The sequence below is a fragment of the Danio rerio genome, chromosome 10, assembly GCF_052040795.2.
Source record: "Danio rerio strain M-AB ecotype USA chromosome 10, GRCz13ab, whole genome shotgun sequence".
NCBI lineage: Eukaryota > Metazoa > Chordata > Actinopteri > Cypriniformes > Danionidae > Danio > Danio rerio.
This window is the reverse complement of record NC_141030.1, coordinates 47,095,155-47,108,470: the sequence shown is the minus strand read 5'-3', so window position 1 is coordinate 47,108,470 and position 13,316 is coordinate 47,095,155. Positions and strand designations below refer to the sequence as shown.

General features: G+C 36.4%; 1 protein-coding gene across 5 annotated transcripts in view; it reads right to left on the bottom strand.

Annotated features, from left to right (window-relative positions):
* Window positions 1–3,840: 3,840 nt before the first annotated feature.
* The window catches only part of xrcc4 (X-ray repair complementing 4), a 71,004-nt gene continuing 61,528 nt past the window's right edge, over window positions 3,841–13,316 (bottom strand). For 4 of the 5 annotated variants that reach the window (XR_015500273.1, XM_087269030.1, XM_087269032.1 and 1 more), the window contains one exon: window positions 3,841–4,145. Coding sequence is in view for 4 of the 5 variants with exons in the window: in XM_087269030.1 (XP_087125156.1) it covers window positions 4,031–4,145 (115 nt within the window). In the remaining variant the exon portion in view is untranslated. 5 annotated transcript variants of the gene reach the window in all.

Below are 13,316 nucleotides of genomic sequence, written 5' to 3'. Positions count from 1 at the left end.
ATGTACATGTTAACCGAATGGTTGTTGTCCATGTCCCAGCATTTTTACTGTCTATAAATATGCGATTGCATTTAAAATTTGGCAATGCTTCATTTTCCCTCAGAACTGACGTCATAACTTGCAGTTTCTACTTGTAAACTGGAAATTTTGAGAAAAACTAAAGTGATAAATGTGAGATGTAAAGTTTATAGATATAAAATATAAGAAGTGAGGGTATAAATACTGAAAACTCTGATGGAAAAATGTCATAAATTGCACAAAAAAAAAAAAAAAAAATCAAACTGATAACTCTGGAGATACCAGAATTGCAAAATTCAGAAAGAGTCAACATTGCTAGGCATAAACTTTATAGAAATAAATTCATATTTGTAAGACATACATTTAAAAACAGTCAGAATTTATTTCAATATAGCCTACTGATATCTCACAACTCCGATCAGTGAGATATAAATTCAGACTTGAGAGATATATATTAGCAAAAAGTCAGAATTGCTATAAATATAGTGCGCATAGTGAAATAAAGTCGTAATTGCAAGTGGGGGAAAATGGGAGAGAAATAAAGCCCGCTAAATTCAATTTTGAGATAATTTTTACCATCCCGCAAATAAGGAGCTACTTACGTCAAGAAATTAGGAAAAATCTGAATTGTTAAGTAAACATGAACATAAAATTCTGTAATTTCAAGTTTGCTTCTCATAATTTATTTTACGTGCTATTTAAGTTATATTGCTGGATTCTGCCATGTTTTCCCGAGACAAGAAATGGCGGGAATTTTGAATTTAATGGCGGTAAAGGGGTTTCATAACGACTATAAACGGATTAACGGTGTTTTAACCTATACTCTTTTAAAAAAGACAATAAAATCTTGCATCTGCAGAAGATAGTTATTCAAAATCCACAATCTTGAGTGCATAGGGTCTACTGAAATATCCCAAGACTATTTGTAAGATTTTAGGATATATACAGACTTTGACTTGAAATTAAATCAAGATTATATCATTATACAAATCAAATATAAGTAGATGTTTTACATGTGTGACAGAGGCTGCATGCAGGGGTAAATGAGTGGTGTGAAAGTGGCTGATTTTACTCTTGTGAACTATGAGCTTGCCTCAGTTTTCCACACGGGGGAGAGAAGATCCGCCTGTTTGGGCTTTAATTGTTTATTCTCACTACTTGTTTGATCGAAAACACAATAAATCAACAATATTAAATACTTATTAAAGTGCTGATGTAATTTACACTAGCTTTTAGAGTCACATGATCCTTCAGAAATCATTCTATGATGACTTGATGACAAAAATATTAACGTCAGCGTTAAAACAGTTGTCCTTATTATGCTTACGCTTTGATTAAAAAGAAATTAGTTTGAGGCATAAATAACTGTCATTAACTTTTGATCAAATCGATGTGCGCTTGATAAAAGCAATCTTTCATTTAAAAGAAGCACTGTATTTTAAGCTACGGGTATATTGCACAAAATGGATAAAATTGGAGCAGATATTTCTTTTACCTATGCAGTTTTTCCCATTACTGTTCATCACATTTTGGTCATTTAAAATCATATTTACATTTAAAAACATGCTGTACTTGAAAATCTTTTAATATATCTATACTATACATGGCGGTTCATTCTGCTGTGGCAACCCCAGATTAAAGACATTTCTTTACGACTAAAACTTCAAAAGGTTATTGATAAGCTATGGTAATTCTTATAGTTTAATAAAAATATAGAATTTTGGAAATCACCAGGCAACCCCCCTTGATTGTCCCGTGACCTCTCGGGGGGTCCCGACCCCCACTTTGAGAACCAATCCTCTAGATTACCCGCAGGATGTTTTTCACCTTATGTGTTTTTTCTGCTTGAGTTGGATTTTTCGATCATGAATTTTAGGGGTGCAACGCATTATGGTTGATCCGTGATTTATACGGGTCACAACCCACAGTTCGGAACACACGTAACTCACAAATCGCATGTATGAAAGCATTTAGGCTTTCCTGTAAAATATAACAATGACAGAAGACATTGTGGTGGGTTATACAGGATGTGGTGGGTTTCTCAGGTTATCAAAGGTGTTTTCTGTCACTACTTGTTTAACCTGCATTAATGCATTCAGTGTAAGCTGCACGATTAATCATTAAAAGATCGGGATCTCAACACCCACGCAACATCAATTATAAATGATGGTGATTTGCATGTTTATTAATCCTTCCAATCGCTGCATTTAAATCTGAAAGTCTTTAGTTTACAGTCAAAGAACACAGAAGTACTGGCAGAACAGTTTATAGTTTAGCTATAACCAGTGATGTCGATGGTAAAGATTAAAATCACCACCATATGCATTTATCGACCCTCAAAAATGAAAGTTGTAGGCAGCAATAACATTATTTAACCAGTAGGTGGCGACAACCAGCCATCAAAAATATGCCACTGAATAATTCTTCAACAATGATCATCTAGTAATGAAACATGAACTGAAAAACTGAATCATTTATTGAAGATGAGACTGAAAATAAATATGGGCTGTACAAATTGTTAGATTTTGACATTTAGTGTTATCAGCAACAGTACCAGAATCAGTGATTTATTTACAGCACTGAATATTTTGCAGTTTACTTTTATTTCTTTTTTTCTTTTTTTTATGAAACCAAAAGTGTTTTTGCCTGATCTGAAAAATGGTCCGATCCGGGATTAACAAAAACGATAATGTGATCCGAACCGGAAGATTTGTGATCCGTTATACCACAAATGAATTTACATTTGCTTTTGGAGTTGGAAGTGTTCCACTGGTGTTGAATCTTCTCAACTTGCGTGGAAGATGTGATTGAGGCGAATTCCACACATTAACGTCCGATACACATGGGGCTTCAGCGCCAATGCTTGACAGAGGGGGTGTCTGAATTTGGGGCTGACGCGATTCAATGAAATTAGTCGGCAATAGGCCACTGTCTGAGCTGGTGTATTTGCATAAAGCGATCTGATTGGCTGACGCTTCCGTCTGCGCTTAAAAAGTTGAGGAAGTCCTAACTTCTGCAGCAAGCAACTCCACTGAAGTGGCGCAGACGGATCTATAATGCAGTTCGACAACGCCTGACGTCACCCATTCAAAGTGAAAGGGAAGCGTTGATGGTGTTGCCCCGTGTGAACGGGCTGTAATAGTCAACCCAGGCTCATTCCAAAAACATAGCCCCGCGGACGTTTCTGGAGACCGCAAAATACGTCCCAGGAGGTATGTACTTCAGCAGTTTTTTGTTTTCGCGAATCCGCTAGAGGCCGCTGTGTGCGCTTTTTTGCATCTCAAATGTCTCTCGTGAGTGCCGTTCGCGCCCGCGCTGTTCTCGCGCGAACCCACCAGAGGCCGCTGTCTGACTCACTGAGTGATTGACTGCGCGACCGGCCAATCGCCTGACCCTCCTCCTTCCCTAAACCCAACCAGTTTTACCGATTGACCCGGCCACCCGCTCACTTCCCGAAACCTGAGCAACAATTTAGAAAAGCCTTCCAAAAAAAAAGAAAAGCCCTCGTATGATTTTATTTTTTACCGCGTTTTGGGATTTTACTACGTTCTCACCCTGTTATGAACTCGTTCACTTTATTTTTTGGATTCTGTTTTTGTCTTACCTGATTTCTGGAACCGCTCTTCCCCGGTCATTTGTTGCACGCCTGGAAATTTCTTTTATAGTATGTAAAAAACATGCATAATTGAATTTGCATTTGTTTTGAACCCAGCAGGAGTAAACAAATGAAATAATCCATGCAAGTTGAAAACCTAGCTGTTGAGATGTAAATGCATTTTAAATCAAATTAAGATCACTACTTAGCGAAAAAGAGACAAAAAACAACCTCATCCACATTTATTATCTTTATCAACACCTTACATCTTCATTAAACATTGTACTGTTGTTACAAAAATAGTGTTCCTTCTTTAAACGTAATATTGTAGCAGGATTAGACTATAAAATACTTTTAAAATGACAATTTTATTTCTCCTCTAGTTTAAAAACAGTAGTCATGCTCATCATTAGAGCGTCATATATCATCAAACAGCTCATCTGGATCAAGGTTTGCAGCAGTGTTTGCAGGCTTCACCGGGACACTTGACGTTCTGCTGGTCGCAGCTTTGGTTTCTTCCACCGGCTTCTCTCTAAAATTACAAAGTGAAGGGAACACGAGTGAACAAAAGGTGAAGGTTAAATACATAGCAGGAGCCAGTATAAGTCATGACACTGGAGGAAAGTCCTGATTACAGTCAAACATGATCCGCCACAGGCTGCTTACAGCGGGGTCAAGTCTAAACGCTGTACAGTTCAGCCTGCTTCTGTCAGGACTGCGCTGTAAAACTGCTCCTTTATAATCAGCCGCATGCCATGTGTTTTCAGCTGCACACTTTTACTGGATGCTAGTAAGAGTTTGAAGGTCACAGATGTACAGGTTGTCCAGGGTGGATCCCATGTACATCCTGACAGACACGTAGAGGTGGCTATGCACGCAAGAAAATAAACCCAAAATGCCCTGTAACTTCAAGACAAACCGAGAAAAATGTACCAAAAATACTATCAAATATTCACAAGTTCAAATGATTTATTCGTTATCACTAAAAACAAGCCAATCAGGGGTGTTTAAATCGTTCATAGCTACAAATAATCCAATCTGAGGTGTTTAGAGTTGTTGTTGCTAAAGATGAGCCAATCAGAAGTATTTGTAACCATTATTATTACAAATGGGCCAATAAGAAGCATATAGATGAGTCATTCCTGAAAATGCACCAATCAAAAGCATTTAGACGAGTAATTCCTGAAAGCACACCAATCAGAAGCATTTTGATTCATAAACAACTCGAAGGATTTGTATTTGTTACCACTGAAAACAAGCTAATTAGAAAGTTTAAATCGGTCATAGCTGAAAATAGGCCAATCAGAGTTGTTCAGAGTTGTCATTGCTAAATATGAGCCAATCAGAAGTATTTGTTACCATCATCATTGAAAATGGGCTAATCAGAAGCAGATAGACGAGTCAGTGCTGAAAATGCACCAATCAGAAGCACTTAGATGAGTCTGCGAAAAAATGAGCCAATCGGCTGCATTTATTGAACTTCACTGAAGATGAGCCAATCAGAGTTCAGATTTGTTATTGTTAAAAATGAGCCAATCGGATACATTTATTTTGATCATCAATGAAGATGAGCCAATCAGAGGAGTTCAGATTTCTCACTGCTAAAAATGCACCAATCAGATGCATTTATTTTGATCATCACTGAAAACAAGCCAATTAGAGGTGTTCAGATGTGTCATTGCTAAATATGAGCCAATCAGAAGTATTTGTTACCATCATCATTGAAAATGGGCCAATCAGAAGCAGATAGACAAGTCAGTGCTGAAAATGCACCAATCAGAAGCACTTAGATGAGTCTGCGAAAAAATGAGCCAATTGGCTGCATTTATTGAACTTCACTGAAGATGAGCCAATCAAAGTTCAGATTTGTTATTGTTAAAAATGAGCCAATCAGATGCACTTGTTTTGATCATCAATAAAGACGAACCAATCAGAAGAGTTCAGATTTGTCATTGCTTAAAAAATGAGCCAATCGGATACATTTGTTTTGATCATCAATGAAGATGAGCCAATCAGAGGAGTTCAGATTTGTCACTGCTAAAAATGCACCAATCAGATGCATTTATTTTGATCATCACTAAAAACAAGCCAATTAGAAGTATTTGTAACTATTATCATTACAAATGGGCCAATAAGAAGCATATAGATGAGTCATTCCTGAAAATGCACCAATCAAAAGCATTTAGACGAGTAATTCCTGAAAGCACACCAATCAGAAGCATTTAGATTCATAAACAACTCGAAGGATTTGTATTTGTTACCACTGAAAACAAGCCAATTAGAAAGTTTAAATCGGTCATAGCTGAAAATAGGCCAATCAGAGTTGTTCAGAGTTGTCATTGCTAAATATGAGCCAATCAGAAGTATTTGTTACCATCATCATTGAAAATGGGCCAATCAGAAGCAGTTAGACGAGTCAGTGCTGAAAATGCACCAATCAGAAGCACTTAGATGAGTCTGCGAAAAAATGAGCCAATCGGCTGCATTTATTGAACTTCACTGAAGATGAGCCAATCAGAGTTCAGATTTGTTATTGTTAAAAATGAGCCAATCAGATGCATTTGTTTTGATCATCGATAAAGACGAACCAATCAGAAGAGTTCAGATTTGTCATTGCTTAAAAAATGAGCCAATCGGATACATTTATTTTGATCATCAATGAAAATGAGCCAATCAGAGGAGTTCAGATTTGTCACTGCTAAAAATGCACCAATCAGATGCATTTATTTTGATCATCACTGAAAACAAGCCAATTAGAGGTGTTCAGATGTGTCATTGCTAAATATGAGCCAATCAGAAGTATTTGTTACCATCATCATTGAAAGTGGGCCAATCAGAAGCAGTTAGACGAGTCAGTGCTGAAAATGCACCAATCAGAAGCACTTAGATGAGTCTGCGAAAAAATGAGCCAATCGGCTGCATTTATTGAACTTCACTGAAGACGAGCCAATCAGAGTTCAGATTTGTTATTGTTAAAAATGAGCCAATCAGATGCACTTGTTTTGATCATCAATAAAGACGAACCAATCAGAAGAGTTCAGATTTGTCATTGCTTAAAAAATGAGCCAATCGGATACATTTGTTTTGATCATCAATGAAGATGAGCCAATCAGAGGAGTTCAGATTTGTCACTGCTAAAAATGCACCAATCAGATGCATTTATTTTGATCATCACTGAAAACAAGCCAATTAGAAGTATTTGTAACCATTATCATTACAAATGGGCCAATAAGAAGCATATAGATGAGTCATTCCTGAAAATGCACCAATCAAAAGCATTTAGACGAGTAATTCCTGAAAGCACACCAATCAGAAGCATTTAGATTCATAAACAACTCGAAGGATTTATATTTGTTACCACTGAAAACAAGCTAATTAGAAAGTTTAAATCGGTCATAGCTGAAAATAGGCCAATCAGAGTTGTTCAGAGTTGTCATTGCTAAATATGAGCCAATCAGAAGTATTTGTTACCATCATCATTGAAAATGGGCCAATCAGAAGCAGATAGACGAGTCAGTGCTCAAAATGCACCAATCAGAAGCACTTAGATGAGTCTGCGAAAAAATGAGCCAATCGGCTGCATTTATTGAACTTCACTGAAGATGAGCCAATCAGAGTTCAGATTGTTATTGTTAAAAATTAGCCAATCAGATGCATTTGTTTTGATCATCAATAAAGACGATCCAATCAGAAGAGTTCAGATTTGTCATTGTTTAAAAAAATGAGCCAATCGGATACATTTATTTTGATCATCAATGAAGATGAGCCAATCAGAGGAGTTCAGATTTGTCACTGCTAAAAATGCACCAATCAGATGCATTTATTTTGATCATCAATGAAGACGAGCCAATCAGAGGAGTTCAGATTTGTAGTTACTAACAATGAGCCATTCAGATACATTTATTTTGAAAATATTGAAGTTAAGCCAATCAGAGGTAACTACTAAAAAATGAGCCAATCAAATGCATTTATTTTAATCATCACTAAAGAGGAGCCAATCAAAAGAGTTCAGATTTGTCATTGTTAAAATGAGCCAATCAGATGCATTTATTTTGATCTCGCTGAAGACGAGCCAATCAGATTTCATATTTGTCATTGTTAAACTCTGCCAATCAGATGCATTTATTTGATCATCACTAAAGTTGAGCCAATCAGATGCATTTATTTTAATCATTACTGAAAACAAGCCAATTAGAGGTGTTCAGATGTGTCATTGCTAAAAAAAAGAATCCAATCAGATACATTTATTTTGATCATCAATGAAGTTGAGCCAATCAGAAGGAACTACTAAAAATGAGCCAATCAGATGCATTTACTTTGATCATCAGTGAAGACGAGCCAATCAGAGGAGTTCAGATTTGTCATTACTAACAATGAGCCATTCAGATACATTTATCTTGACATTATTGAAGTTAAGCCAATCAGAGGTAACTACTAAAAAATGAGCCAATCAAATGAATTTATTTTAATCATCACTAAAGATGAGCCAATCAGAAGAGTTTAGATTTGTCACTGCTAGAAATGAGCCAATCAGATGCATTTATTTTGATCCTGCTGAAGACAAGCCAATCAGATTTCAGATTTGTCATTGTTAAACTCTGCCAATCAGATGCATTTATTTGATCATCACTAAAGTTGAGCCAATCAGATGCATTTATTTGATCATCACTAAAGTTGAGCCAATCAGATGCATTTAATTTAATCATTACTGAAAACGAGCCAATTAGAGGAGTTCAGATTTGTCATTGCTAAAATGAGCCAATCAGATCCATTTATTTTGATCATCACTAATGATAGTAAATGCAGATTATTCAAATAAAAAGACAACACTGATGCAATTATTAGGGCTTTTTAGTATCTGAAAAATCTATTCAGCCTTAATGGAAAAGTAGTTTCCATTTCCATATCCAGGTGTGGATATGAAGACAAAATCAGTCATCGCTTCATGGTGACAAAATGAGCTGGTCAGAACTGCTTGGTCAGCACTGAAGTAAAAGTAGAGGAGGTAAAGCTGCAGTAATTCCCACAGGATGCGCCGCTGTATATGATCCACGGAAAGCTGTTCAAAGCGGAGGAGAATCAGGTCACAGAGAAAATAAAGGAGATTTATGGCCCTGTAAGGCTGTTAATTTCAGGATGTGCCCAGATCATGTTGCCTGTTAAGCTCAGCCCGTCCCAAAACACATGGACAACACACACACACACACATACACACACACACACACACACACACGCACAGAAATTAAGTCAGATTACATGACATACAGTATAGTGAAGATGTTAAAAGTAAATGAAATGTTCTTTGGTGAATCTTAAGATTAATCCTGACAAAAGTCTTGTCTCCTATCTGGGTTTTAGAAACCCCAAACAATATCTGGACTTCTAGTTGATCATTTGGTATCAGAAGTGGCCTATATGAAAGGCAAAGGCCTCTAGATTTTGATTATTTGAGCACAATAAAATCTGATCATGTCTTGATTGTTAATGATTTCATTAGGGCAGTAAGCTCTGACTCTGCTTAGACTAAAGTCTCATCACTGAACAGAAATAATGTCCAGTATAGAATATAAAGTCCTGCTGCAGTGGAGACAGAATGAATATTGAGTCTGACTCCATCATGAGCTTGGAGGACTGCATCCATACATCTCTGACATGACTCAAATCACTGATTCATAAAGTCATCTGGAATGGCAAAGAAAGCGTTCCTGCAGGACTCCCAGAGTTCATCAAGAGTCTTTGTGTTCATCTTCAACGCCTCCACCTTCATCTAACCCCAGACATGCTCAATAATGTTCATGTCTGGTGACTGGGCTGGCCAATCTTGGAGCACCTTGATCTTCTTTGCTTTAAGGAGCTTTGATGTGGAGGCTGAAGTACTGTATGAGGAGCGCTATCCTGCTGGAGAATTGTCCCTTTCCTGTGGTTTGTAATGTAATGAGCAGCACAGATGTCTTGATACCTCAGGCTGTTGATGTTGCAGATCTCTCGCACGCCCCAATACTGAATACAACCCCAAACCATGATTTCTCCTTCACCAAACTTGACTGATTTCTGTAGGAATCTTGGCTCCATGTGGGTTCCAGTAGGTCTTCTGCAGTATGTGTGATGATTGGGATGCAGATAAACAGATGATCCAGCAGAGAAATCCACCTTCTGACACTTTTATAAAGATCAACTAGAAACCTTTGTCTAGTATACTAAAATTAATTTACTAAAATAATAAATAGATAAAATATAAAAACAATACATAGATAATCTATTATTTACTAGTCATGGTAATCTAATAAGAATATATAAAATCTATTCACATATCTTTAGGGCTAAATACATGGTAAATAAATATACAACTTTAATACTAAATAAATAAATAATAATAAATAAAAATAAAATATATGCAACGTTCACTAGAATCAATGCTTCACTTTCACTAATAAATAATAGTATCTATTATTAAGCATACAAGGAGAAGCAGTGGCGCAGTAGGTAGTGCTGTGGCCTCACAGCAAGAAGGTCGCTGGTTCGAGCCTTGGCTCAGTTGGCGTTTCTGTGTGGAGTTTGCATGTTCTCCCTGCATTCACGTGGGTTTCCTCCGGGTGCTCCGGTTTCCCCCACAGTCCAAAGACATGCAGTACAGGTGAATTGGGTAGGCTAAGTTGTCCATAGTGTATGAGTGTGTGTGTGGATGTTTTCCAGAGATGGATTGCGGCTGGAAGGGCATCCGCTGTGAAAAACTTGCTGGATAAGTTGGCGGTTCATTCCGCTGTGGTGACCCCGGATTAATAAAGGATTAATGAATGAATAAAGCATACAAACAGCTACAGAAATAAGAGTGTTTGAATGCATTAGTAATATAATGCAGCTGAATCATTTTAGATTTTGCCTCGAACAAACTAATATTTCTTAGCTTTAATAAGGCTCAGTGTGGGGGAAATGCAGTTCATTAAAAGTTAACAGTGTCCACGTAAAGCATTAAAACACACTGTTAACTAGCCGTCACTGGAGAGATAAACTCATCCTTATTAGAAACAGCTTTGTCTCTCTCCAGCAGCAGATCAGGTGAAGATGAGGAGGTTTTAGAGATTTAGCAGATTTCACAACACCGAAACACAGCAGATCCATAAAACACCACCAGAAAAACTATCAAATCTAAAAATTTAGGCTCATATGCAGGTAACTTTACAGAGCAGGTCACATGGTATCTCTAAGTGCCCTAACACTGTGTTGAAGCTCATAATGAAAGTTTAAATGCATCAAAAAACTATATATAATTATTATATATTTATATATCATAATTATATATAGCTAATTAATAACAGTATATAATTACACTATATATAATTTTCTCAGAAAATGGTTTTAATATTTGAATCATTTTGCAGCGATTTTAATATGATTCATTTGAATCAATTCAGTTGTGTAAACTCCTCCCCCTTCAATAAGCCAACTCTGCTCTGATTGGTCAGCTGGCCAAGCCTGTTTTAATTGGTCTTTCAGTATCAATTCTTTGTTTGGTGGGTGGAGACTATGCAAATGAGTTACTTTGATCATGTTGATGTACAGGGTGAGCCATTCATATGGAGACACCTTAATAAAATGGGAAAGGTTGTTGATATTAATGTGAGGGGCAACAATAAGGACTGTCCGGTGGCCCAGGGCCAGCGTGAGAGACACTTGGGACAGTAGACTGGATCATTACTGGCCCGATTGGGACAGTGCTGCCTTGTCACTAACATTTAATTTGTCTTTCACTGTTTGTCAGTTGCGTGCATTTTAAGTTTGTGCTTTTAAATCTTTACATGATACCTTCTCTGTAATTTAGTAAACAACATATTGCTTTCCGATACGTCTTATCTGATTGATTTGACCATGCTATTTTTTCTTTGCAACCTGGTAACAACCAGTACAGCGTAGAAACAGCAACATGGCGGCAACATCAAATTAAAAGGCTAAACGAAAATGTCTGTCTCTAACGTGTTGGAAGTAGACATTTACGTGGAAACAACACGACAAAATAAAAGTGAAGTGATGTTATGCATAGTTTGCCGTCAGTTTGACAAGTCAGCCACCTTTTGTTAAATAATTTCAAACTGCAATAAAATGCCTCCACATTTTCCATACTGCTCTTTTTGTGTGCATAACACTTATATTTACAATTGTTTTTTAAGTATTGAAATTCTAGATTTACAGACTTTATTTTTGACACATTATTTAAAATATGTGGTTTCAAAAAAGCTATTAACTTCCCTTTTTTTAGGTGGGGCCAGTGAAAATTTTGGCAAGGCAAGTAAAAATCTAAACCACTTGCCCGATCGGACCAGCAGAAAAAATCCTTAGCGTTGAACCCTGGAGGGGGCTCGTAAATAACTCATGAAAGAATAAAGTTACGATAAAACCAAGCACACCATTGTTTTTCTTGTGAAATTTCCAATAAGTTTTATGAGGGAGAAGATTCAAAAATATAATGACTCACTAAGATGATTCAGAGTCAATTCTTTATTTTGAGAGACAATCTGCAAACTGATTGTATTGATGTATTGCTCTACTCTTTAAACAAAAATGGGAACATTAACAAAAGAAAATAGTTTAAATGTGATGAAATTATTATATAGTGAGCAAAAAGTCTACGCTGTAATTTAAAATATTAGTTAAAGTTCACTTAAAAAGAGAGTAAACCTGTTGCCTTATGTGCACAATTGCAAAAATTAAGTTGAATCAACTTAACAATTTTAAGTTTCAATGGGTTTACTCCCTTTTCTTAAGTAAATAATGATTTTTAATGTGTAACAACACGCGCTTTTCTCCATCTAAATGTAAAGACATGAATACAATAAAACAAGGACGGTCACACTTTACAATAAGGTTCATTATTAATGTTAATTAATGTATTTACTAACATGAACAAACAATGAACAATACATTTACTACAGTATTTGTTCATGTTAGTTAATGAAAATACAGTAGTTCATAGTTAATTCATGTTGCATTAACTAATGTTAACAAGCATGGACTTGTATGTTAATAATGCATTAGTAAATGTTCAATTATGATTAATAAATGCTGTACATGTGTTGTTCATGATTACTTAATGTTAGTAAATGCATTAACTAATGAACCTTATTGTAAAGTGTTATCACAATGACTATATTCAACATTACTAATCTTAAATGCAGATGTGTTTTACTCAGCCAGTCAGACTGTTGGACCAATCAGGGCTTAATATTGTAAACCAGATTGTGAAGATCCCTGCAGATCCTACATTTAGAGATTCATTCTGGCATAAATGAAGCCTCAAATACCTGATGTCCAATTATAGAGCAAAATGAAGCAAGAGTTTAGTGAAGCTCACAGAGGGGAACTCTTAAAAAAACACACAATTTAGAAACAGATGCCACATTCTGCTGCTGCTAATAAATATTTTTATTAGCATAACTGTCAGTTTCTGTGGTGCAGTTCACACCTGGAATTAGGAGGTGTTTATTATCATTTTTATTTAAAGAGGACAACAAACGTGCATATACATTATGCTAGGGATAAATTAGATTTAGGGTGCGTTCACACCTTTGAATCGGTTCAGTTGTTCTGAAACAGGGATTACAAACGTTACATTGTTGCTCTTGGAGCGGTTCGCTTTCACACTGCAAAGTTTCTAGTCGGACCAAAAGAGCTAAAACAAGTCACGTGTGAGTAAACTTTCCTCACATTG